The 26,965-nt window shown below is 42.8% G+C and overlaps 2 protein-coding genes across 2 annotated transcripts; both read left to right on the top strand.

The window, feature by feature from the left end:
- Positions 1-8,950: 8,950 nt before the first annotated feature.
- Positions 8,951-14,317, top strand: LOC118879539 (uncharacterized). The gene is made up of 3 exons (XM_070997607.1): positions 8,951-9,683; positions 9,753-12,970; positions 13,181-14,317. Exons 1-3 carry the CDS (start codon positions 8,951-8,953, stop codon positions 14,315-14,317), a joined length of 5,088 nt encoding a protein of 1,695 aa, XP_070853708.1.
- A 7,137-nt stretch (positions 14,318-21,454) lies between these two features.
- LOC139353450 (uncharacterized) lies at positions 21,455-22,172 on the top strand. Its single transcript, XM_070997677.1, has 2 exons — positions 21,455-21,579; positions 21,632-22,172. Exons 1-2 carry the CDS (start codon positions 21,559-21,561, stop codon positions 22,070-22,072), a joined length of 462 nt encoding a protein of 153 aa, XP_070853778.1. The 5' UTR covers positions 21,455-21,558; the 3' UTR covers positions 22,073-22,172.
- Positions 22,173-26,965: the final 4,793 nt, after the last annotated feature.

The raw sequence follows: 26,965 nt of genomic DNA on the forward strand, positions 1-26,965 counted from the left end.
ACAGACAGACAGACAGACAGACAGACAGACAGACAGACAGACAGACAGACAGACAGACAGACAGACAGACAGACAGACAGACAGACAGACAGACAGACAGACAGACAGACAGACAGACAGACAGACAGACAGACAGACAGACAGACAGACAGACAGACAGACAGACAGACAGACAGACAGACAGACAGACAGACAGACAGACAGACAGACAGACAGACAGACAGACAGACAGACAGACAGACAGACAGACAGACAGACAGACAGACAGACAGACAGACAGACAGACAGACAGACAGACAGACAGACAGACAGACAGACAGACAGACAGACAGACAGACAGACAGACAGACAGACAGACAGACAGACAGACAGACAGACAGACAGACAGACAGACAGACAGACAGACAGACAGACAGACAGACAGACAGACAGACAGACAGACAGACAGACAGACAGACAGACAGACAGACAGACAGACAGACAGACAGACAGACAGACAGACAGACAGACAGGCAGGCAGACAGGCAGACAGACAGACAGACAGACAGACAGACAGACAGACAGACAGACAGACAGACAGACAGACAGACAGACAGACAGACAGACAGACAGACAGACAGACAGACAAAAAACCATACCTGACGATTGGCCCCGAGATTTGATTTTGGCCTTCTTGAGGTGGTAAATCCTCCAGTTAATTGGCCGAATGAATAAAATGCGCCTTTGGCGGCAACTTGTGGCAGCACTGGCTGGGTTTTCCACCCGGAATTTTAAAAAAATACCTGTAGAGAAATTTTATTGGAGGTGAAATACACCCCCATTTCTAAACAAATGCACTTGCACTTACTTTAAGCTTTATTCGCTGGCTAGCTTATATAGCTGGCAGCCACACTGAGTGCTAAACACCACTTAGAATACTGGATGCCACTCAAAAATACTGGATGCCACTCAAAAAATATATATTTCGGGCTTTTAGTCTCTTAATTGAAAAAAAAGAAATTTCAAGCTGTGGGCACGTCCGTTTCTCTTGCTGGTTAAAATAAGAAGAACTTAACCGGAATCGGCTGGATACCAGCGAGGCTTTAGGCGGAAATATATATCATATGACGACCGACAGGTGTCAAAACTAGAACTTTCCAAGACCACCCTGGCTCAGCTGTTCAAAACTATCGAAATATCGAATAGCCGGCACAGGTGGCCACACTAGGTCAAGCTTTGGTTTAAGGGGACCCTGTATAGTAGGCTTTCAGGCTGAACCTAGGTTCGCCAGTCGCTACAGGCGCCGTTACAATACCTTAAATAAAATATACATTTTCTCGCCTGCTTGTTAAATTTAAAGCAGGCACAGCATACTTTTAATTTAATGGGATTATTGAGCACCCCAAATCCCAGACACTAACTCATAACATGTACCTAGCAAAATATAATCAAAGATATCAGACTCTTAAAGACAAGATTTACCTACAATTTAATTTCCCGTCTGCATTCCCATGAGAACCGTTTAATATTTGCAGTTTGATTTTCTAATATATTGATTTCACAGATTCCCGACGGTTTAACAAGATGGCTGCCAACTCGATCCCATTCAGACACATTTTCTCCTAAATTCAAAACTGGTGTACAACGTCATAGAACTGACTTTCAAGGTATCTGTAATGCACAATATATTTCCGTCTCTTTCCTTCTAATCAATGTTGAAAAATTTCCAAAACTGGTTTTTGAGTTAATTTTATTCTTTTAATTAAATTTGGAAAAATCATTAAGCCAACAGAGAGAAATATATTATAATTTTGTTTTGTGATAATATCGCACAAATAAAATAATTCTGATTTTTATATTTTCAAACTTATTTATTTCAGAAAATTATTCATTAATCGCATTCAAACAATTTTCACAATATATTTAACATTTTTTGAGATCTACCAATAGAGTTTCCCAATTTTAAGATTAAATAATAAGCTAGGATCGTCCTCGCGGGACATACCGCTGACCAACTCACATTGATCTGCCTCACCATTAAATTTAAGACATTCTAAGTCTGAAATTGAGTCCCTTATTCGAAAAATTATCTCCTCAACTTCCAGTAGCAGTGGTGACAGCGGATTTTTTTCAATTTCCGCATCGAGAAGATCAATTTGGTGTTGAAACTTTGTTATCTCCATCATCAGCTCGGTGAATGGATTTTCCACGTTTTCAATATCAAAGAGATGGGAGCCGATGTTGCTATCGCTCTCCAAATAGGCCGGAAAGGCCGGGAAAATTGGTTTCCGGAACAGGCCCTGGTACACGGTGGGATACCATTCCGCCTCTTTCCTCATTTTCTGGTGGGTCGCCATCCATTCTTCATAATTAAGCATGTTTTGCTCCTGGTGATTTACCAGCGCGAGGATCCTATCCTGGTTTACCGAACGATTCGCTAGAACCCCCCGGAGCTGGAACGCAGTGGTCCTCAGCGCGTCTATTAGGGGGAGTTCCTCTTAATACTGTTGCTCTTCTTCATCCTGCAGCCCTTCTGCCTGTTGGCGTGCCCATTCGCAAATTTAAAGAATTTAAAAATAAGTACCTGCTTTGATATTATTGACTGTGTAAAATAATATAATACAAATTAAATTAAATCAAAACGAAACATAAATAAATGAACATAAAGTTATTTTTATATTAAAATAAAAGGCGACATACAAATGTAAATTAACTTTATCTTAGTTGCATCAAGTTAGCAGAAAAACTTTTAAAAACCCAACGTTTTTCTTATTGAACTGGAGTTCAATATTTTCGAAAGAGCTTGGGCTAGGCTGAGTCATTATCGCTCTCCAATAGGGTTCCATGTATGCTCGGTTTGGCATTACCGACTCATCAGTTTCCTCAAGCAAAGACTTAATGCACCATCCTTTATATTTACCCCAGTTTCTCTGGACGACAGCGTACTGCTGCCTTCTGCTTTCTCTCCTATTCCGAACAATTCCCTGGAGATAACCGGATAAACATTGGAGAGTGGTCTCCTTCCCCTCGATCTGCGCCCTATCAATGATAGTTTGCAGTTCTTGAGCTCTCCATTTGGAAGGACAAACTACGGGGCTATACCCGCGTAGCGCCAACAAGATTCCACTGTTCGACTGTTCTGATGGTGTGATTGCAGATGTTTCAGACGTTGATACTTGGGGGTTTTGCTTACTATTACTAGGGCGGTGCAGTATGTTTAGACTTGCAACTTCTGGGACGAGAGCAGATTGCCCCCTTATTTTCTCGATTTTCTCCTTATAATAGCCCCTCTGTCTCAGCTTTTTAATTGCTTCGACGCTACGGTTCGGGAAATATACCGCTAGTTGCTTGTTTATGTGTTTAACTCCATTTGCCGTGAGCTCAACCTCCTTTCTCGCCATCATCATCTTCTCTTACTCACACCACCTAGCCTTGAGATCAGCACATCGACGATCAACATTCGTCGCTCAAACTGGCCGTTAAACAGTAAAACCCGCTGTATAACATTACCGGGGAACACAACGAGTAGGTTTTAAGTCGTCTTGACTCTAGATATGGCTTATGAATTACAGAATAATATTCGCCTTCTGCACATCCGAGGATATGACTTATGAATTACAGAATAATATTCCCCTTCTGCATACCTTTTTTTTTTATCGCTAAGGAATGGAAATCTTCAAATGATACTAAATCTGCCATCACCTTTTGTGGTCAGTATGTCTAACATGCACGATTCATTGCTCTATCTGAACCTTCTTCACAATGAGGGTTCCAAAACGCATACGTACTAAAACCATCCTTACATGTTGTCATTGTGCGATGTTTATGCCTTCTTGATGTTGTGCCAAGGCAGCCGGCATTTAGTATTCTGAACCAAGGGCTTAAGCTACGTCCAGCCCCTTGAGTATCCACTATAGTACATGAACTGTCTAAAGCAGCCAAGCCTCCCTCTCATTACCTTTATACTTATTATAGGGCTATCATATTTATTTAGGGGGCCCTTCGCAATCAACCGTTTGACCGATTGACCACTCCAGATCCTCCTCCAGTTAATAGTGGCAGAGTGAAACTCTATATCACCTGTAGCAACGAATTTGCGCCGCAATTCACGTCTTATGTCCGGGGTATCGTATCTTTGGATTTTGCGCTGGTGCGCATTGTCCAAAGAGTGTCCGTCTGTTGTCACCTGCACGTCAATCACATCAATGTGATTTGGTCGGAGTACCACCAGGTCGGGTTTATTAAGGCCGGATTCGCCCTGTAGACTTGGCTCAACAATAACCACCACAATTACTACGCAGTTCTGTCTAGCTACCTGGCCCCCATGTGAGCGATAGCATTTTTGCATGATGTGGTTTGATGTTTCGGGAGCATCACATCCTGCTCTGTCGTTCCAATTCGTGCCTTCCCCTCGTAGTACGAGACTTCGTGGGTAGGGCATTTATCCGCAGTTTGATTCCGTCTATATATTCTTTTCCTGTTAGCAAACGCGTGGGTTGGCTAACCCATCCGTGTTGTAGACCCTAAAGGATCGCTTCATGGAGACCGTTATTACCAACAGACAAGTACAATCTATTCGCCCATTACTCTTCTATTGCCCGACGCGATAGCAATTCATTTTGTTCAGCTAGCAGTCTAACTCGGGCCCTGCGCTTTTCATCTTCGATGAAAGAGCTGGCTAGTTTGGATTGTTCAGAGGAGGCCCTTTTTATGTTGCTCAGTCGTCTTAGGCGAAGCATCGGAGCCATCCATCTTATTGATGGAGTTCCGAGTCCCCCACATTTTTGGGGGGGCATGAACGAACGCTATCGGCACATAAGGTGGTAAATCTAGCCATTTACTCACATAAAATCGTATTAAATTGTTAGATTTTCGTAACACACCTATTGCACTTTACTCTCACGTTTGCATTGCAAATGATGCCTAAATACATCCACTCATTAGTTCGCTTCAATGCCGGACACCCGTTCAAGCCTACGCGGAAGGTATGTGGATCGAACACAGTACACTTCTGTTTCGGCTGACCCTTAATACCGATAGTGAAACACTGGTCAGCATTAAGGGTGAGTCCAACAGTAGCCAGATAGCTTACTGTCTTGTCAAGCAGTAGTTGAAGCCCCATTCGAGTTTCCGCAAAAAGGACCACATCGTCTGCAAATGCGGCCGCGTTTGTCATGGCATTTCCGACCTTCTTACCAATTTCGTTGGAAAAGGCTCTAAGTAAACGGTTGATGATCAGATTAAATAGAATAGGAGACAAAGGGTCACCCTGCTTCACTCCCCTAGCAGGGACGAATTCCTCTGACCCCCAACCTTCTCCGCAGAGACAAGTACCACCAACCTCGTACGAACTTTGTACGTAGTCGACGAAGTCCTTTCGTGCGCCACAAGCTTTTAGGGTGTTATAAATAGATGCACGAGACAAAGAGTCAAATGCCTTGCGTACATCCAGATTGGCTATGTGGCAAGATCTATAGCTTTTATGGCTACTCCTCAAGACTAAGTCGACTATCGTCGCTTTATCGGCGCATCCGTCTGTAGGTAAGAAGACACGCTGACGCGGGTCCCAATCGACTGATGAGGTCAACCGGGTTGCCAATATTGCATTTATCTGTCTTACCAATACTGGTGGCACCGATATTGGATGAAAGTCTTGCGGTCGCATTGCCGTCCCCGCCTTCGGAACGAAGGTGGTTCTGGTCAGTCGGATAAAGCGAGGTAATTTTCCGCACCATAGAGTTAGGTTCATTATGCGAAGCATAATGCCTGACGGCACCTCCTTAGCAGATTTTGAAATTATTCCGTCAGGTCCCGAGAGCTAGATAATGCGACTGTTGATGGCCTAATTTCGCGCTGTGTAATAGCTGACCGTGCCCTCTCAAGCGAGTGAACTGGAGTTGTCACTATATTTTCGCAAGAGCTTGGGCTAGGCTGATTATCTCCCTCCAATATAGTTCCATATATTCTCGGTTTGGCACTATCGACTCATTAGTTTCCTCAAGCAATGACTTAATGCACCATCCTTTATACTTACCCCAGTTTCGCTGGACGACAGCTTACTGCTGCCTTCTGCTTTCTCTCCTATTCCGAGGGCGCCGTGCCGGCCTCGTCAGCGTAAGTCGTGCACCCTGTGTCGGAAAAATTCCCTGGAGATAAGCGGATAAACATTGGAGAGTGGTTTCCTTCCCGTCGATCTGCGCCCTATCAATGATAGTTTGCAGTTATTTGGCTCTCCATTTATTACTAGGGCGGGGCCATATGGTTAGATTTGCAACTTCTGGGACGAGAGCAGATTGCCCCCTCATCTGTTCGATTTTCTCGTTGCAATCGCCCCTCTGTCTCAGCTTTTTAATTGCTTCGACGCTACGGTAAGTTTATGTGTTTATGTGTTTAACTCCATTTGCCGTGAGCTCAACCTCCTTTCTCGCCATCATCATATTCTCTTCCTCACACCATCTTGCCTTGACATCAACATGACTTTATCACATAGCTGCCATAGGATAATTAATGTCAAAATAATACATAGAGCGTTATATTTCGTTTTCGGTAAACATACACGGTAGTAAATTGATATGGAACAATTTCTTTAAATTTTTCTAATTAGTTTTTAGTTTTCTAAAAATAGGAAAGCCCTTTATGTACATAAAATGCTCCCAAGGGAACTACCTGCAAGGGTGCAGAAACTTTTGAGTGCCGATTTTTGTTTTCTTGTCTTAAATAAGTTTTTACTCCTGTTTTCTAGTAAATTGTATGGATTTTTTCAGGTTTCGCTTTTTAAATCCTTGCTGTGTGATAGCTTACTAAAAATCTTATAATATTAAAAATCTTGTTTTTATATCTTGCAGAATCGCAAAAAAGAGAAGGGAAAACTCTTTTAGACTACATAAGTCAATCGATTGGTATTGACGAGACTTAATAATCTTGTGCAGCGTACGAAGATATGGAATCTAAATCTGAACTATGAATTTGAAAATCTAGCTAGTATAGTTTCCGAGATCACAGCGATCACACGGACAGACGGAGGGACGGACAGACGGACATGGCTAGATCGATTCGGCTAGCGATTCTGATCAAGAATATATATATGTATATTCTGGTGTCGGAGACGCTTCCTTCTACATGTTGTATACTTTTTTCCAAACACAATTTACCCTTTTACTCTACGAGTAACGGATATAACAATTCACTCATTCCAACAGATGCTAGACAATTTTTATAATAATTGATTAGCCAAATCGAACTCTGAAGTTGATTCACGATTATTACGGTCCTGTTTAATATTTGTTTTCTTAATTTTTTGTAAATGATTATAATACACGAATCAAAAACAAGGGAGAACGCTATAGTCGAGTACCTCGACTATCAGATACCCGTTACTCAGCTAAATGGAGATATGCAAGCAGCAAAGCGATATTAAAATGCGCCACCTACCGGCGGTATACAGATTTAAGCGTTATGGGCGTTAGAGTGGGCGTGGCAAATTTTTTTTTGGATCAATCGATAGGTATTGACGAGACCAATACATTTCAGTTAAAATTTTTTATCTAGCATGAAAATTGTGGGCGTCACAGGGTTTTGCGGTTTGTGGGCGTTAAAGTGGGCGTGGCAAACTTTTTTTTAGGTCAATCGATAGGTATTGATGAGAACATTACATTTCAGCTAAAATTTTCTGTCTAGCATCAAAACTGTAGGAGCCACAGTTTTGGGCGGTTTGTGGGCGTTAGAGTGGGCGTGGCAGTCTACTGAAACAAACTTGCGCTGCGTAGGAAGCTCAGGAATCTGCACGCCAAATCTCAATAGCCTAGCTCCCATAGTTTCCGAGATCTCAGCGTTCATCCGGACAGACGGACAGACGGACAGACGGACATGGCTAGATCGACTCGGCTAGTGATCCTGATCAAGAATATATATACTTTATGGGGTCGGAAACGCTTCCTTCTGCCTGTTACATACTTTCCGACGAATCTAGTATACCCTTTTACTCTACGAGTAACGGGTATAACAAGGAAGAACGCTATAGTCGACTACCTCGACTATTAGATACTCGTTACTCAGCTAAAGGGACAAAGGGAAATGAAGATATGCAAGCAGCAAAGCGAGACTGAAATGCGCCACCTACCCGTGATCTCAATACATGGTTATGTGGGCGGTAGACAGATTTAAGCGTCATGGGCGTTAGAGTGGGCGTGGCAGCTTTTTTTTTATGTCTATCGATAAGTACTGACGAGACTAATACATTTCAGTTACAATCTTTTATCTGGCATGAAAATTGTGGGCGGCTTATGGGCGTTAGAGTGGGCGTGGCATATCCGCATAACAAACTTGCGCTCAAGGCTACGGAATATAAATCTGAAGTCCCAATTCCCTATCTTTGATAGTTTCCGAGATATCCGCGTTCATATTTACGATTTTTTGAAGTTCGTTGTCGGTTTGTGGGCGTAAAAGTGGGCGTGGCAAACATTTTTTGGATCAATCGGTAGGTATTGATGAGTGTCGCCGCCGAAATCTGTTACAATAGACAGATATAATGAGCCCGCTATAATGTTCCAATCAGCAGATGAGTACCTGGAATTATACCGTTCAACACAAGCTTTAAGCGCACTTGTGGGGTACGCGAGCACTTACTTCGCCCGCGCTTATTCAGTACAGCACTAGCCACCGTCTGCTACGATTATTTTTAAAGCGGTTTCCTTACTTCTTTGTCTCACGGCTATATGTAACGCCATACAGCCAGCAGTTATATATTGAATAATAAATTGGATATATGTTAGCCTGCGAGTTTTATTAGAACCGGGACGTGCTACGTAAAGTCGAGGACAGGGTGGCGCTGGCCTCAACAATCTTTAAAAATAATCGTAATAAATTACGTAACTAATCACGCGGATCACGTGGTGCCAGACTTCATAGTCCATTAGCCCCGTCCAAGTGAAAATAACAATATTCGGGGAACTGCCCTACATCAATTCCCAACATGGATAACAACAACCTATCAAGTGGAGTGTACCATTGTAAGCGATGTGCACATGAGGATTGTGATCGAATGGTCCAGTGCAGCAAATGCCACTCCTGGTACCACAGCGAGTGCGTGGGCGTTGATGATGATCACAGATGGCAATGTGACTGCGAAAATATAATACGCGACGTCGTCACAGAGGTGGTGCCAACGATGCCGATGTCATTCCACAAGCCTCAGGCCTCCTCATCACCGACGCAAGGAAACGGATTGGCAAAACTTCCATACAACCCGTCATATCAAGCTTCCCCTCTGCAACACATTAACAAAAATACACAATCCGCGTCGACGACGGTCACGACCACTAGCATGGCAGTGGGTGGTATATCAGCTTTAGGCGAAAAGCCCGCTCAAACGCCATGCGGCTTATCGAACCTAACCTCACATGGTCCGTCCCCGGTTAAGCAACAGCTGATCAGACCAAAGGAAGCCGAAGCCGCAGGGAGCTTATTAGTGGGACCAGACGCAGCCAACAAAATAATACTGACCTCTGGCATACCAACACCTTCGCAGATTGCCGCTCGTCAAGCGATCCCAAGGGAGTTGCCAGCATTCGATGGCAACCCCCAAGCTTGGCCATTATTTTATAGCAGTTTTCAAACTAGCACAGAGATCGCCGGCTACACCAACGCGGAGAACCTCATGCGCCTACAGTCAAGCCTAAGAGGTAGGGCCCGAGAACTAGTGCAAAGTAAGTTACTATTACCAGCGATGGTCCCCGAAATCATACAGACACTTCAAATGTGTTTCGGTCGGCCAGAGCATGTACTTCAGACAATGCTTGATACAGCACGGAAAATGCCGCCTCCAAAGGACAAACTAGAACCTCTGATCGAGTACGCACTCTGCGTAAGAAACATACATTCAACGATGGAAGCCTGCGAACTAGTCGCCCACATGAGCATCCCACTCCTTGTGCAGGAACTAGTGGAAAAGCTTCCTTCGCAGCTAAAATTGCAATGGGCCATGCACCCAAAAGAAACCGCTGTGCCGGTGGTGAAAGTATTCAGCGAATGGATGTACACAATCGCCGAAGCAGCTAGTCAAGTGTCATCCCCACTTTACTTCGGGCGCAGCGAACGCCTTAATTACTATTCGGCGAGTGAGGAGCCACTTCGTTTTAGAGGAAAATTCGTGATATGCGATGCCGGAGACCACAAGATCCAAACCTGCCCTAACTTCTCCGCTATGAACACGGCAGAAAGATGGGACGTGTCCCGCACCCATCACTTGTGCCTCAATTGCCTCAACAAGCACCAAAGCCAGTGCCTTTCAAGGAAGACATGCAACATAAACAACTGCGGCGAACGTCACCATCCCCTACTGCATGCAGAACAACTCTACCGCTTCGAACACCCGCGCCAGCCAACAGCACCCGAGCTGGAGAGCGGTCACATTCTCGCCCATAGACATGCGGATCAAACTAATTTCCGTATCGTACCAATCAAAATCGATTATAAGACTCAACAAATTAACACCTTTGCCTTTCTAGACGAAGGATCATCAGTAACGCTGATCGAGGAAACTATCTTCCAGCAGCTGGGGGTGACAGGCGTACCACACCCACTCTGCCTGAAATGGACCGACAATACAACCCGTGTCGAAGAAACTTCTAAAACAGCGACTTTACGTGTCATCAACACGCAGAACGGAGCCAAATTTAAACTGAGAGACGTTCGCAGCGTCAGAAGCCTAAACTTACCAATACAGTCCGCCAACATGGAGGAGCTCGCCATGAAGTTCCCGTACCTTAAAGGACTACCAATTACCTCATATGCCAACGTGCGACCAACTATAATCGTCGGAGCGGATAACTGGAATCTAGCCGTACCTCTTAGAATCCGGGAGGGAGCGTGGCGCCAGCCAATTGCTTCCAAAACTCGACTGGGATGGACGTTGCAAATCCCTCCGCGCAAAAGATCTAACGCAGAGGGACACGTTAACATTCATGAGTGTAGATGCTACGAAGCCGACACCGCCTTACACGAGGCCATTAAGCAAACCTTCGCAGTAGAGACTCCTCGACGTGCCCACCTATATTCTGAAGCTGACTCCCGTGCCCTAGCCATCATGAACTCGACAGCCAAATTTGAGGACGGCAGATTTGAAATTGGACTGCTGTGGAAGAGCGAGAACGCAGCTCTACCAGATAGTTACCCCAACGCCCTTAGACGACTGAAGTGCCTACAACGGAAATTCATCAAGGAACCAGCACTAAAGATTCAAACCCAAAAGGAGATCGACAATCTCGTGCAAAAGAAGTATGCCCGTAAGCTAAGTGCAACCGAGATATTGGAAGAACACGCGAGGGTATGGTATCTACCAACCTTTATAATTACAAACCCGAACAAACCTAATAGGGTTCGTCTAGTTTGGGATGCAGCGGCGCAGTCAGGGGGACAATCCCTGAACGACTTCATACACGCCGGTCCCAACCTCTTGAAACCATTGGTGGATCTGCTGATCTCATTACGCGCCGGAAAGGTGGCGATCATCGGTGACATCGCGGAGATGTTTCACCAAATTCGAGTCAAGCCGAAAGATGCCCATGTTCAGCGCTTCCTTTGGTACGACCAAGATGACGAACTATACCATCCAAGCGTCTACACGATGGAAGCGCTCACATTCGGCATAAACTGCGCACCTTGTATCGCACACTTCATACGGGACAAAAACGCTGACAGGTTCCAACAGCAATATCCCGCCGCCGCACAAGCCGTGAAAAATTACCACTACGTCGACGACTTTATCTACAGCGGCAACGACAATAAGGAGGTGATAGAAATCGCCACACAAGTTCGCCATATTCACGCCGCAGGAGGGTTCTATATTCGCAACTGGGCATCGAACTCGAAGACTGTGCTTGGCAAACAAGGCGGAGAATCATCGTCAACCGAGGTCGAAATCACCACCGCCGAGAAAGTCCTCGGCCTATACTGGATCCCGGAAACGGACGACCTAACGTTTATCTTCAAATTCTCCCGTCTGAAACGCGACATATGGACTGAAAACGATGCACCCTCGAAGCGGGAACTCCTCCAAGTACTTATGTCAATGTACGACCCCCTTGGCCTCATCGCCTGCTACACTATAGAGCTGAAAATATTATTACAAGAAGTGTGGCGGACCCCCACCGACTGGGACGACTGCATTCCAGAAAGCCTGCTCCCAAGATGGAATCGATGGAAGCAGGCATTAACCCTAATCGCCACGGTTAAGATTCCGCGATGCTTCTTCAGAACTAACGAGGACATCCATGACGTGCAGCTCCATACCTTCGTAGACGCAAGTGAACTTGCATATGCAGCAGTCTCGTATCTTCGCATCCAACAAGGCAACTCCGTTTATCTTAGCCTGCTAGCAGCCAAAACTAAAGTTGCCCCGCTAAGCCCGCTGTCCATCCCCCGTATGGAATTACAGGCAGCAGTCACTGGCGCCAAGCTTAGCCAGTCAATTCAAACAAATTCTCGGCTATCAGTTAACTCCCATCACTACTGGACGGACTCCAAAACAGTCCTCAAATGGCTGCGAATGGACCCACGCAAGTTCCAGCAGTACGTAATGCATCGCGTAGGAGAAGTGTTGGAGCTCACCAATGTCGACCAATGGCACTGGGTGCCATCAGACTTAAACCCTGCTGACATCGCCACTAAGACTTCGAGCTTCACTTCCATGCATAAGTGGTTTGATGGCCCGGAGTATCTTCTCCAGGAACGCTCTCGTTGGCCCACCTGTACCGACCTAGGAGCCCCAACCAACATCGAAGTGAAGCAGGTGTTTTTCGTCGCTACTACACCACTGGACCCCATCGTGAACGTAGAACACTTTTCCGACTGGCGGAGGCTATATCGAGCGGTAGCAACGTTCATATTATACATCGAAAAGCTGAAAGCAACAGCGCGGAAAACGCCTCCGATTACGAGCATTAACGCCGAGATGATACGCCGCGCTCAAACAACACTGATACGCTACGCGCAAGTATCAGAGTTCCGAAAATAAATATGTTTACTCTCCAAAGGTAAAGCTCTAAACGCAAATTCAAAACTAATTTGTCTTAATGTGTTTCTAGACGATGACCAGTTGCTACGGATCCGAGGGAGAGCTGAAAACTTGTGCCCCCAACAGCAAATAGTACTCCCTTACGGGCATTACGTAACACGCCTAATTGTTAACTGGTATCACCGTCAGATGCACCACACCATGCACGAGGCCTGCATCAATTGGATTCGAGGCATTTATTATATACCACGCTTAAGAGTTTTATATAAGTCAGCCCGACGAGCATGTCAGCGCTGCAGAAACGATAATGCCTCCCCAAAACCGCCGCTAATGGCCCAACTTCCCATTGCTAGAGTCGCCGCTTATCAACGCCCATTTACCTACGTTGGAATCGATTACTTTGGACCAATTCTCGTGACCGTTGGCAGGAGGAAGGAGAAACGATGGGGAGTAATCTTTACCTGTCTCACGGTCAGGGCAGTGCATCTAGAAATAGCTCACTCCCTCGACGCCTCGTCATGCATTATGTGTATCCGCAACTTCTTCAATCGCCGCGGGACACCTAGAGAAATATTCACGGACAACGGCACTAATTTTAAAGCTTCCGAGAAGATGATCTGCGAGGAGCTTCCAAGGGTTGACTTCGACGAAGTGTACAGATCGTTCGACACAATTAAGTGGAGCTTTAACCCACCAGCAGCGCCTCATATGGGGGGAGCATGGGAGCGCCTTATAGGCTCCATAAAAAGGGTCCTGTCCGCCATCTGCCCAGCGATGAAGTTTACTAGCGAGAGTCTACAAAGCGCACTTTGGGAGATCGAATTTATAATAAACTCAAGGCCGCTCACATTCGTACCGCTGGACACCAACGCCGACGAAGCCATCACACCCAATCATTTGCTACTGGGGTCAGTAAGCGGATATAAGCCCATCTTCGACAACAATCTGTCGGTTCGATGCATGTGGCAATCGACTCAACTATTCGCCGACCATTTCTGGAAACGGTGGGTCAGGGAATATGTTCCCGACTTAGCTCGCCGAGGAAAATGGTACGCCAAGCAGCCACCTCTAACGATTGGCAGCGTCGTCCTCATAGTGGACGAGAACTTACCACGAAACACGTGGCCGAAAGGAATAGTCACCGATGTGGTCTTAGCTAAGGACCAGCAAGTAAGAAGCGCTACGATCAAGACTGCCCACGGCATCTTACGACGACCCGTAACGAAGCTGGCTGTATTGAACGTCGGCAAGATTGAGGGTAACCCAGACGCAGGAGAGCCAAGTTTACCGGGGGGAGAATGTCGCCGCCGAAATCTGTTACAATAGACAGATATAATGAGCCCGCTATAATGTTCCAATCAGCAGATGAGTGGCTGGAATTGTACCGTTCAACACAAGCTTTAAGCGCACTTGTGGGGTACGCGAGCACTTACTTCGCCCGCGCTTATTCAGTACAGCACTAGCCACCGTCTGCTACGATTATTTTTAAAGCGGTTTCCTTACTTCTTTGTCTCACAGCTATATGTAACGCCATACAGCCAGCAGTTATATATTGAATAATAAATTGGATATATGTTAGCCTGCGAGTTTTATTAGAAGCGGGACGTGCTACGTAAAGTCGAGGACAGGGTGGCGCTGGCCTCAACAATGAGAAAAATACATTTCAGTTAAAATTTTTATTCTAGCATCAATACTGTATGATCCAAAGTTTTGGGCAGTTTGTGAGCGTTAGAAGAAGCTCAGGAATCTGCATGCCAAATCCCAATAGCCTAGTTCTTATAGTTTCCGAGATCTCAGCGTTCATCCGGACGGACAGACAAACGGACAGACGGACATGGCTAGTTCGACTCGGCTAGTGATCCTGATCAAGAATAAATATACTTTATTGGGACAGAAAAGCTTCCTTTCCGACGAATCTAGTATGACCTTTTACTATACGAGTAACGGGTACAAATACGTTTACTAGGTATTATTCGTTAGCGCTATTTAGATACATATATGTTATATAATGCACAAAATAAAACAAGAAGTAGTACAAAAAAATGTTTATACCAGGACGCGACGACAGACAGGACCAGGCTTCATATGGCAAATTAAATTGTTGGGTGTCTTACTGAAAATACTATGCCTAATAAGACCAAATTGATTAAGCAAACAACAGCACAATATCAACATTTTTGTACGCGCCACTGAATCGTGCGAATTGAAAATTAGCTTTTCTGACCGACAAACTTCAAACGTTGAAAAAAAAAATTATAACATATTGCAAACAAAAAGTCTGTTTAGGTCTTTCGTTAATAATTTGGGTAAAGAAATATCCAAGCTGTATCAATATGCTAAGAAACCCATATTCAAAAATTGTTTTTCCGTTTTTTTAAAGCTGATTTGACTTAAAATTCTGCAATAAATTAATTTCCTTACTGTTTTTAATTTTCTACCTTTTAAATATGTCTTTTGGCTATTTTTGCCATCACCACTCTTTTAAAATTTTTTTAAATTAAATTCATTAGTTTAACAATTTTATAATTTTCTACGTTTAAATATCTTTTACGCGTTCTTCTTTTTGCGTATACCCTTGCAGTTATAAGAACTAATCAATGTTAGTAACACCATGTTAAATACTTAAGGATTGTTGCTAGCTTTAGTGATATTTGTGTAAAATTAAATTCGTAATGCTGAAAAGTTAAAATATTCCATATCCCAGAGTAAAAGAAAATACGATCAAAATCAACAGAGTAACATTTTTTAAAAATAATTATTTAATTTTTTTTCTGACCGTTTCTTTGACAGCTATACGAGGGCAGTCCGATAAGTACTTAGCCTCACCGCCCGATGGCGTCACTATCGCAAGAGAAATGTACTATCGTGTAGTACATTCTCGTAGACGGCTACTGTCGAAATTTCAGCCGAATCGGACTCGTAGTTTTGTTTTGACTGCGTGTGGAATCGGACGTGTCCGCGGATTTTAGAAAAATGGAGAAAGAGCAATATAGGTCTGTGATTTGATTCTTTTTTTTGGAAGGGAAATCACGCAGCGAAATCAAAAAGCGCTTGGATGCTGTGTACGGTGACTCTTCTCCTTCGATGGCGACCGTCAAAAATTAGTTTAACGAGTTTCAACGTGGTCGCACGTCGGTATTTGATGTGCCACGCCCAGGTGCCCCGAAAACGGCTACCACGGAGGCTAACGTGACAAAAATCCACGATCTCGTATTGGCAGACCGCCGATTGAAGATACGCCAGATAGCTGAGACAGTAGGCATGTCAAAAGACCGCGTGGGTCATATCCTGCATGAAATTTTCGGCATGAGAAAGATGTCGGCGCGACGGGTGCCGCGTTTCCTCACTCCGAACAACAAACGCAACCGTGAGACCACTTTATAGCAGAGTTTGACGCTGTTTAAGCGCAGTCCGAAGGAGTTTCTGCATCGTTTAGTAACCGTCGACGAAACATGGATCCACTGGTACACACCAGAGACCAAGGAACAGTCGAAACAGTCGACTTCACCCGGCGAACCTGCTCCGAAGAAGGCGAACACTGTCCCATCGGCCGGAAAGGTGATGGCCACCGTTTTTTGGGATTCACAAGGTGTGATCTACATCGACAACCTGAAGAAGGGCAAAACGGTCACGGGGCTGTACTGTGTCGAATTATTGGGCTGATTCGCCGCCGAATTGCAGAAAATACGGCCCCATTTGGCGAAGAAAAAAGTGCTCTTCCATCATGACAACGCACCGGCTCACACTTCCGTCCTCGCCAAGGTAAAATTGGTCGAATTGGGCTACGAACTGCTACCCCATCCACCATATTTTCCAGGTTTGGTCCTGTGTGATTTTTTTTTGTTTCCAAACTTGAAAGTCACTTGCTGGAAAGAAATTTGTGTCGAATGAGGAGGTCGTCGCCGCCACAGAGACCTATTTTGCAGACCTCGAGAAATCGTATTTTTCACACGGGTTAAAGAAGTTGGAGCATCGCTGGGTCAAGTGTATCGAGCTAAAAGGATATTATGTTCAGAAATAATTCGCCACTTTTCCAAAATTTTCGTTTTTCTTTTGGAGGCTAAGTACTTATCGGACCACCCTCGTTTTAATGACCACCGCCCCCTCATTAGCATATGCGGGATCTGGCACAAATCCAAAAAACTTATTGATTTTAATGAGCTTTGAAGTCATACAAATGTCACAATCATGTCCATAGAGAGTATACTTAATTGCTCCCACATCCCCATGTGACAATATTCCTAATCCTTCCCCTTATTATGAGCAATTAATAGTAACGTGAAAAAGATGCACGTGAGAAAGATCGCACTCCCATAGTATCCAAAAGCTGTTACCTTAGAGGAACATATCCGATCAAATTGGGGAAAGGTGTGATCACGTACCCTGTTGCCTCATTATCACAGGTGTTGTTGTGCACGTGAGAATGGTCGTACACCCAAAGTACCCAAAGATGGTTATCTTAGAGGAACATGTCCGATCATGTTGGGGATCCTATGATTGTAAAACTAATTTAGAAATCAAAAGAACTCCAATAAAAAAATCTCGCAAGTTAATGGTTCTCAGATGTGGAATATTTTCACACACACATTTTTGGTTTCGCCCCAGAACGTTAAATTTGTAAATTGTTTAAGATTTTCTCCTTTCCACAAATGGGTTGTAAATGTTCTTTTATTAATTCTTCCAGGCCAACCTTTATGTTTGACTTTGCTGTACTGGGTGGCCAAATCTAAGGACAATATGTCTTTACGTAGGCTCCTTCTAGTGCCTTTGCCAATTTCTCTACTTCTTGAATACATTGATTGGCTGTTTTCTGTCTCTGTTGGATTAATAGATTCTCCTTTAACTTTATTTTTTAGTTTCTTTATTATTTCTGAAATTGAATTCTCGTTGTTTATTAAGTTTCTGGCATGGCCTTTTAGTTTAGTCTTGATCATAACACAATTTAAAGAACTGATCGCTGCCAGTCAGAACGCCAGAAGAAACCACAGCAGAACGATGAGCGCTAACGAATTCCCTAGCGACATCCGGAAATGCGCGCTCGCCTGAGCGAGCAAAGGCGCGAGTGGGCGCGAAAGGAGAGTCCTAGCCGACCAAAGAAAGGGCACGCCAACAGGCAGAAGCGCTGCAGGATGAAGCAGAGCTACAATATTGGGAGGAGCTCCCCCAAATAGACGCGCTGAGGACCACTGCGTTCCAGCTCCGGGGGTTCTCGCGAGTCCTCCGGTAAACCTGGATAGGCTTTTCGCGCTATTAGAGCGCCAGGAGCAAAACATGCTTGATTACGAACCATGGATGGCAGCCCACCAGAGAATGAGGAAAGAGGCGGACTGGTATGCCACCGTGTACCAGGGCCTGTTCCGGAACCCAATTTTCCCGGCCTTTCCCGTCGCCAGGCGGAGGAGCATCCGCCCAGGTCTGGCCTTATTCCCGACCGAGGAGCGGAGACAGCAGACGGCAGACAGAGAGGCGGAGGAGCCGCTCTTCCCGGGAGAGAGTGCAGTTCGGCGATTTTTGATCCTCGGAGATAAAGTACCTGCCCGATTCTACGTTTTGAATTTTCCTGATTGATAAGATTACAAAACCTAAAGAAGAACAAAATTTGAATCGAAATTCTTATTATGTCTGAAGTAAACAGCCAAATCAACCACTGCGACCTTCGAATAAATGAAGATTTGTTGACTGAGATACGAATCTTTAAGGAAATTTTAAAAGTATCCAAGGAGTCGGGACGGGAACCCGGAAGTATATATTACGATACTACAGAAGAGTTGGACATCCTGAAATGGCCCTTGGTGAATTTGTAGAGCTATAACAACATCGGCTCCCATCTCTTTTATATTCGAAACGTGGAAAATCGATTCACCGAGCTGATGATGGAGAAAACAAAGTTTCAACACCAAATTGATCTTCTCGATGCGGAAATCGAAAATTATCCGCTGTCACGACTGCTACTGGAAGTTAAGGAGATAATTTTTCGAATAAGGGACTCAAGAAGGGACGTAGAAGGTCTTAAATTTAATGGTGAGGCAGATCAATGTGAGTTGGTCAGCGGTATGTCCCGCGAGGACGATCCTTGCTTATTATTTAATCTTAAAAATTGATATGACGCAATATCATTTAATATTAATAATTGGGAAACTCTATTGGTAAATCTAAAAAGATGTAAAATATATTATGAAAATTATTTGAATGCGATTAATGAATAATTTTCTAAAATAAATATTTTTGAAAATAAAAATAAGCAAATAAGAATTATGTATTAATTTTGGGATATTATTACAAATCAAATTAATAATGTATTTCTCTCTGTTGGCTTAATGATTTTCCGAATTTAATTAAAAGAATAAAGTTAACTCAAAAACAAGAAAGGAAGTTAACTTCGGCAAGCCGAAGCTTGTATACCCTGCATCTATAATTATTAAATTTAAAAACACAAAAAATGATATTCCCTATAGTATAAGATAACACCAGTTTACAAAAAAAAATTGATGAAATACGCCTTTTAGGAAACCTTTGTTTTCCGGTTAGACACATCTCCCTGATTAAGAAAAGGGCACTTAAAATTTTTTCTATGGTACCAATTTTTTTAAAAGTGTAAAAATGGTTTTTCGCACCTTTTTATTTTCTAACTCGAGTTGTGATAAACCGAATTCGGTCATCAAAGACTCATTTTACAGGTAATAGAATGCCCTTTAACTTTCTTGTACACATCATTGAGTTCTATTAGTTTAAAAGCTACACTTCGTCAAAGTTGAAAAATTTGGAAAAAATGCAAAAACGCTGGCATAAATTGCTTCTTTAAAAATACACGCCCAAGAACCGAAATTAGTTTTATGTTTTTTTCTTGAAGGCTGAATCTTAACGGAGAATATGCGCCATTGATCACGACAATCCGTTGGTAAATCGATTTTTTACAGATTTTTAAACGGATATACCCAAGTTCAGTATTCGGGAGCAGCGGCCGTTAGACACTATTTTAAATTTTCAGTGTTGGGGAACGTAGGAATTTGGTGCAAGTTGTTATGCATAACGTCAGTTTCCTTGCTATTTCCTTGCTAAAAATATATGAAAATGATTTCCTCGTACCTGCAATCGCGTACTTTTTAGATTGCCCAGCACTAATAGCAAGGAAACTGACGTTATGCATAACAACTTGCACCAAATTCTTACGTTCCCCAACACTGGAAATTTAAAATAGTGTCTAACGGCATAAGAAAGTTAAAGGGCATTCTATTACCTGTAAAATGAGTCTTTGATGACCGAATTCGGTATCACAACTCGAGTTAGAAAATAAAAAAGTGCGAAAAACGTTTTTTACACTTAAAAAAAATTTGTACCATAGAAAAAATTTTAAGTGCCCTTTTCTTAATCAGGGAGATGTATCTTACCGGAAAAGAAAGGTTTCCTGAAAGGCGTATTTCATCAATTTTTTTTTGTAAACTGGTGTAATATGTCAAAAAACACCGAAGCTATAATATGTTTCATATTATTTTCCTACCAATTTTCCGATCGTTCCTATGGCAGCTATATGATAAAGTCGTCCGATTTCGATAAAATTTAACTTAAAATTCAAAACGAATTAAAAAATGTTATTTCCAAGCTTAGGAGGTTATATGCTAAAAAACACCAAGGATATAATTTTTTAAATTTTTTTTTCCGATTATTCCTATGGGAGCTATAAGATATAGTTGTCCGATCAGGCTGGTTCCGACTTATATACTACCTACAAAATATATAAGACTTTTGGGAACGTTTCAGCCCGATAGCTTTAAAACTGAGAGACTAGTTTGCGTCGAAACGGACGGACAGACGGACATGGCTAGATCGACTCGTCTAGTCATGCTGATCAAGAATATATATACTTTATGGGGGCGGAAACGTCTCCTTCACTGCGTTACAAACTTCTGACTGAAATCAATTTACCCTCTGCAAATATACCCTTGCAGAGGGTAAATTGATTTCAGTCAGAGTTTTGTAACGCAGTGAAGGAAGAACGCTATAGTCGAGTACCTCGACTATCAGATAGATATACAAGCAGGAAAGCGAGATTAAAAAGCGCCACCTACCGGCGGTAGACAGATTTACGCGTTTTGGGCGTTAGAGTGGGCGTGGCACATTGCTGAAACAAACTTGCGCTGTGTAAGAACCTCAAGAATCTGCAGGCCAAATCTCAATAGCTCTTATAGTTTCCGAGATCTCAGCGTTCATCCGGACAGACAGACAGACGGACATGGCTAGATCGACTCGGCTAGTAATCCTGATCAAGAATATATAAACTTTATGGGGTCGGAAACGCTTCCTTCTGCCTGTTACATACTTTCCGACGAATCTAGTATACCCTTTTAATCTACGAGTAACGGTTTTTATACCCGTTAACTAAAACTAACTAACTAAATAACTAAAAGTTAGCAAAATCAAACACATGCCATTCCCAATTTTTTAAACATAGGAGCCATTGATATTTGTTGCCAGACTCAAACCGAAAAAATCACACTCACATATATTTTTTGACCGAGTTACATATATACATATACTGAAGCAAATAAGTAAAAAAGGCCTAAAACACAATGAGCGATGAACAATTACCGGTACATATAGATGGAATATAATTTTGGTACGACTTCTAACACTTCTAAATAGCATTTACAGCCTTGGGTGTTCGTGGAAAATCATGAAAACTCTTGGGATATGACTGTAGATCGACCAATGTCACCACCACCAGAAGAAATTGTCGAGGCTAGGGAAATGGTTGAAGTCTCGCCTATATTGCCCGAACCAGAAGCTACGATTCCCGTGACTCGCAGGAGCGCCAGGATTGCAAGTCGTGAAAAAACTCGTAGGGAGCTTCAAAATAGATCAAGCGAGCCGAAGGTAAATACTAAAAAAACCAAAAGAGGAAAGTTGCAGAAACCAAGAAAGGCTCGATCCGGTAAACACGTGATTACCTGTCGCAATTGCGGAAATTCTCTGATCTGTCCGGTTCGCACCAAATACTATACTTGCGCCGAGGTCGATGGCCAACTTTTTAAAGTCAAACAGATTAGTGCCAAAGTGGCACTGAATTATATTCTCAAGAAATAGGATTGTTCTCGACAATTTTAACCTTCATTGATGTTACAAGAACAAAATTTTACATAAATCGATCTGTGCAAAAAAAAAAGTTTAATGTTAAATAAATTGTTATTAGTTCAAAATAAATTGCATAGATCAAAAATAATATTCTTTAACTAAAATATAACCCTAAAAAATTTCATGGCTAGCAAGATGTCTAAGATTTCCTGAAGAAAGTTTTTTCTCTTCTTTTAGGGAGAAAAAACACAAATGGCCTTGTTACCATTTACAGAACATAACTAAAACCAAAAGCCATTTTCATTGGCGGAACCATGAAGCAATTTTGTATATTACCGATATCATTTTCAATGTGAGCGCTCTATCTATCCTAACTTTTGTAACTATTCATGCCCAACTCTCCCCTTATAAAGCGCATCTTATAACAAATATCAAAGAAAATATATTGTAATAAATAAATATTTGATTGGTTTCGATTAAGTTGTAATTTTCTTGCCCAGCACTTATTTTAATCAAAAGCACCGGAAACTTCAAAAGAAATGCGATCTCAAGTGTGTGGGACAATTTCTTGGGCAAAACCATCCGCACATCAAAAGCAGTCAACAAGGAAGGACGCTATAGTCGAGTACCTCGACTATCAGATACCCGTTACTCAGCTAAAAAGAGATATGCAAGTAGCAAAGCGAGATTAAAATGCGCCACCTACCCGCGGTATACAGATTTAAGCGTTATGGGCGATAGAGTGGGCGTGGCAAATTTTTTTTTGGACCAATCGATAGGTATTGACGAGACCAATACATTTCAGTTAAAATTTTTTATTCTCTATCTTTGATAGTTTCCGAGACATCAACGATCATATTTACGATTTTTTGAAGTTTGTGGGCGGTTTATGGGCGTTAGGGTGGGCGTGGCAAACTTTTTTTGGGTCAATCGATAGGTATTGATGAGAACATTACATTTCAGTTAAAATTTTTATTCTAGCATCAAAACTGTAGGAGCCACTGATTTGGGCGGTTTGTGGGCGTTAGAGTGGGCGTGGCACTCTACTGAAACAAACTTGCGCTGCGTAAGAAGCTCAGGAATCTGCACCCCAAATCTCAATAGCCTAGCTCCCATAGTTTCCGAGATCTCAGCGTTCATCCGGACAGACAGACGGACATGGCTAGATCAACTCGGCTAGTGATCCTGATCAAGAATATATATACTTTATGGCGTCGGAAACGCTTCCTTCTGCCTGTTACATACTTTCCGACGAATCTAATATACCCTTTTACTCTACGAGTAACGGGTGTAATAATAGTGCAATATGGGTAGTATATATGTGCAATATATATAGGTTAATTTTTAAGTGTTATATAAGATCCCCTCCCCCAACAAATTTTATATGTAAAGAATATAAATAATTAAATAAACAAATAACTAAATAAATTAAAGGACAACACAACATAAAGATAAAAGGGTTATTTCGCGTTAAGCCACCTATCTTTTCCAGGTCCGGTTAATGACGTAATTCCAAGTGCTGTTACGCGCAATCGAATCCTCCACCGAACTCTGGGGAGGATTATGCCCCCTCCTTGAGTAAATTCTCCACGCGCGGGGATGACTTCTCGCAGGCACGACGGGTTCTTCCAGGCAGCTAGCGGCTGGAGGCACCGGACTCGCCGATGACGTAACCTCCGGCCGAGAACCAGGGTTGCTCCAAGAAAGAACTTGGCCAGGCCCTAATTAATGGAACCTGGCCACTACCTTCCTCGTCTCTTCTCGCTGGCCTGAAATGGGATTTCTATTCAACTCTTCTTTTTCCCCCCACTAACCGGAACGCACTCACCGTAGGGTCTTGACCAGTCCGGCTTCAGAGACCGTTCTCCGGCGTCGGCGACCGGCGAAAACTTTGCCAGGCGGGCTCACTCCTTTTTATTTATCGGTACTGCGTTCGAAATTTTGGCTGAACTTGTCTAGGCGCTGATGGCCGCTTGAACACCACGACCGCGTGAGGAGATTGCTAATTCACCGAACCCGCTGCGACTGCGCGCCGCCGACACCAAATCTAAACTGATCTAGTGTCGGCCATTTTCCTTCCGCCAACCCATGCAGATTACGGACCTCTGTTCCCTGCATTCTGGGTCAATGTCCCTATAACCTACATTTGTCCGGTTTGAATTTGAATTCGCCCCCGAACTGACTCCAATTTACACGTTGCCCATCAATGGAAACCCTAAGCCCACTTTGCATCCCTGGTTTTCTCGATTAATCGATTACTGAGGGATGGCGACATAACAAGTTTCGTTCACTATACGGATCGGCGAGAAATGTGAATAAAGTAATATATATATGTGATTAGTTAGTGTGACTCACGGCATTTCCTCCAACGTTGAAGATCGATCTCCGGACGGGATGGGTTGGCTGTAATCTAAAGGGTAGCGATATTTCTCGCCATGTAGAATTTAAAGGGCAAAAAAACATTTCTCTCATATCTCTTAGACACGCGAACGATTTAAACCAAACTTGTAACCCGTACCTAATTCATCGTACTTCCTTGAATGCTTTGCAATAATAAATTTCTCATTTAAACCTAAAAAAAATCTAGCTCTTCTTAAATTAAATTAATGCTTCTCGGCGTGCATTATCTCTTTTGACCCGATCGACTTGTTAATTTCTTTTTATTTGTTAAATATAACTATCGCTTTACTTAGCGTTGCCACTTGAGGCTTTACGAAAAATTATTGTTTTGTTTTATGGTTTACATATCTTTGATTTCATTGATTTTCTTTTCACATTAATTCTTAAATTCGGTTTTTCAAAGCGCGTTGGTTATATAACAGGGAGAGAGTTTTTATCTCCATTAAGGTTAAACACGGTTGGCTAGTGTGCCACGCTAGGTTAAGGCCGTTCACACACGCGGCGCTTTTGCAACATAAACGCGTATAAATCCCTACATCTGCGGCAGCGATATTCCACTCGGGAACCTCCCAGACGGATACGCGCACCCCTTAAAACTCGGCTGGTGTACGGATGCGCGGCATGATGGGCATCGGGACAGGTTATATAATTGAATTAAATTGCCATCGGTTCCGCTCTTGGTAAAACTGCACTTTTGGCAGGCACTACATGACCCGTAGATAGGTAGAAAGTAGATAGGGGTGCTTCAGGGCACTAGTCTCTCCAAATCATTCCTCGCGGGCCAACCTGACGATTGGGCATTCAAATTAATTACAGATATGGCGACATGTGTGTCTCAAAAAACCATACCTGACGATTGGGCCCCGAGATTTGATTTTGGCCTTCTTGAGGTGGTAAATCCTCCAGTAAATTGGCCGAATCAATAAGATGCGCCTTTGGCGGCAACTTGTGGCAGCACTGGCTGGGTTTTCCACCCGGAATTTTAAAAAAATACCTGTAGTGAAATTTTGTTGGAGGTGAAATACACCCCCATTTCTAAACAAATGCACTTGCACTTACTTTAAGCTTTATTCGCTGGCTAGCTTTTATAGCTGGCAGCCACACTGAGTGCTAAACACCACTTAGAATACTGGATGCCACTCAAAAATACTGGATGCCACTCAAAAAATATATATTTCGGGCTTTTAGTCTTTTAATTGAAAAAAAAAGAAATTTCAAGCTGTGGGCACGTCCGTTTCTCTTGCTGGTTAAAATAAGAAGAACTTAAACGAAATCGGCTGGATACCAGCGAGGCTTTAGGCGGAAATATATATCATATGACGACCGACAGGTGTCAAAACTAGAACTTTCCAAGACCACCCTGGCTCAGCTGTTCAAAACTATCGAAATATCGATTAGCCGGCACAGGTGGCCACACTAGGTCAAGCTTTGGTTTAAGCGGACCCTGTATAGTAGGCTTTCAGGCTGAACCTAGGTTCGCCAGTCGCTACAGGCGCCGTTACAATACCTTAAATAAAATATACATTTTCTCGCCTGCGTGTTAAATTTAAAGCAGGCACAGCATACTTTTAATTTAATGGGATTATTGAGCACCCCAAATCCCAGACACTAACTCATAACATGTACCTAGCAAAATATAATCAAAGATATCAGACTCTTAAAGACAAGATTTACCTACAATTTAATTTCCCGTCTGCATTCCCAGGAGAACCGTTTAATATTTGCAGTTTGATTTTCTAATATATTGATTTCACAGATTCCCGACGGTTTAACAAGATGGCTGCCAACTCCATCCCATTCAGACACATTTTCTCCTAAATTCAAAACGGGTGTACAACGTCATAGAACTGACTTTCAATTTATCCGTAATGCACAATATATTTCCGTCTCTTTCCTTCTAATCAATGTTGAAAAATTTCCAAAACTGGTTTTTGAGTTAATTTTATTCTTTTAATTAAATTTGGAAAAATCATTAAGCCAACAGAGAGAAATATATTATAATTTTGTTTTGTGATAATATCCCACAAATAAAATAATTCTGATTTTTATATTTTCAAACTTATATATATCAGAAAATTATTCATTAATCGCATTCAAACAATTTTCACAATATATTTAACATTTTTTGAGATCTACCAATAGAGTTTCCCAATTATTAATATTAAATGATATTGCGTCATATCAATTTTTAAGATTAAATAATAAGCTAGGATCGTCCTCGCGGGACATACCACTGACCAACTCACATTGATCTGCCTCACCATTAAATTTAAGACATTCTAAGTCTGAAATTGAGTCCCTTATTCGAAAAATGATCTCCTTAACTTCCAGTAGCAGTCGTGACAGCGGATTATTTTCGATTTTCACATCGAGAAGATCAATTTGGTGTTGAAACTTTGTTTTCTCCATCATCAGCTCGGTGAATCGATTTTCCACGTTTCAAATATCAAAGAGATAGGAGCCGATGTTGCTATCGCTCTCCAAATAGGCCGAAAAGGCCTGTGG

The sequence above is a fragment of the Drosophila suzukii genome, chromosome X (genome assembly GCF_043229965.1).
Source record: "Drosophila suzukii chromosome X, CBGP_Dsuzu_IsoJpt1.0, whole genome shotgun sequence".
NCBI lineage: Eukaryota > Metazoa > Arthropoda > Insecta > Diptera > Drosophilidae > Drosophila > Drosophila suzukii.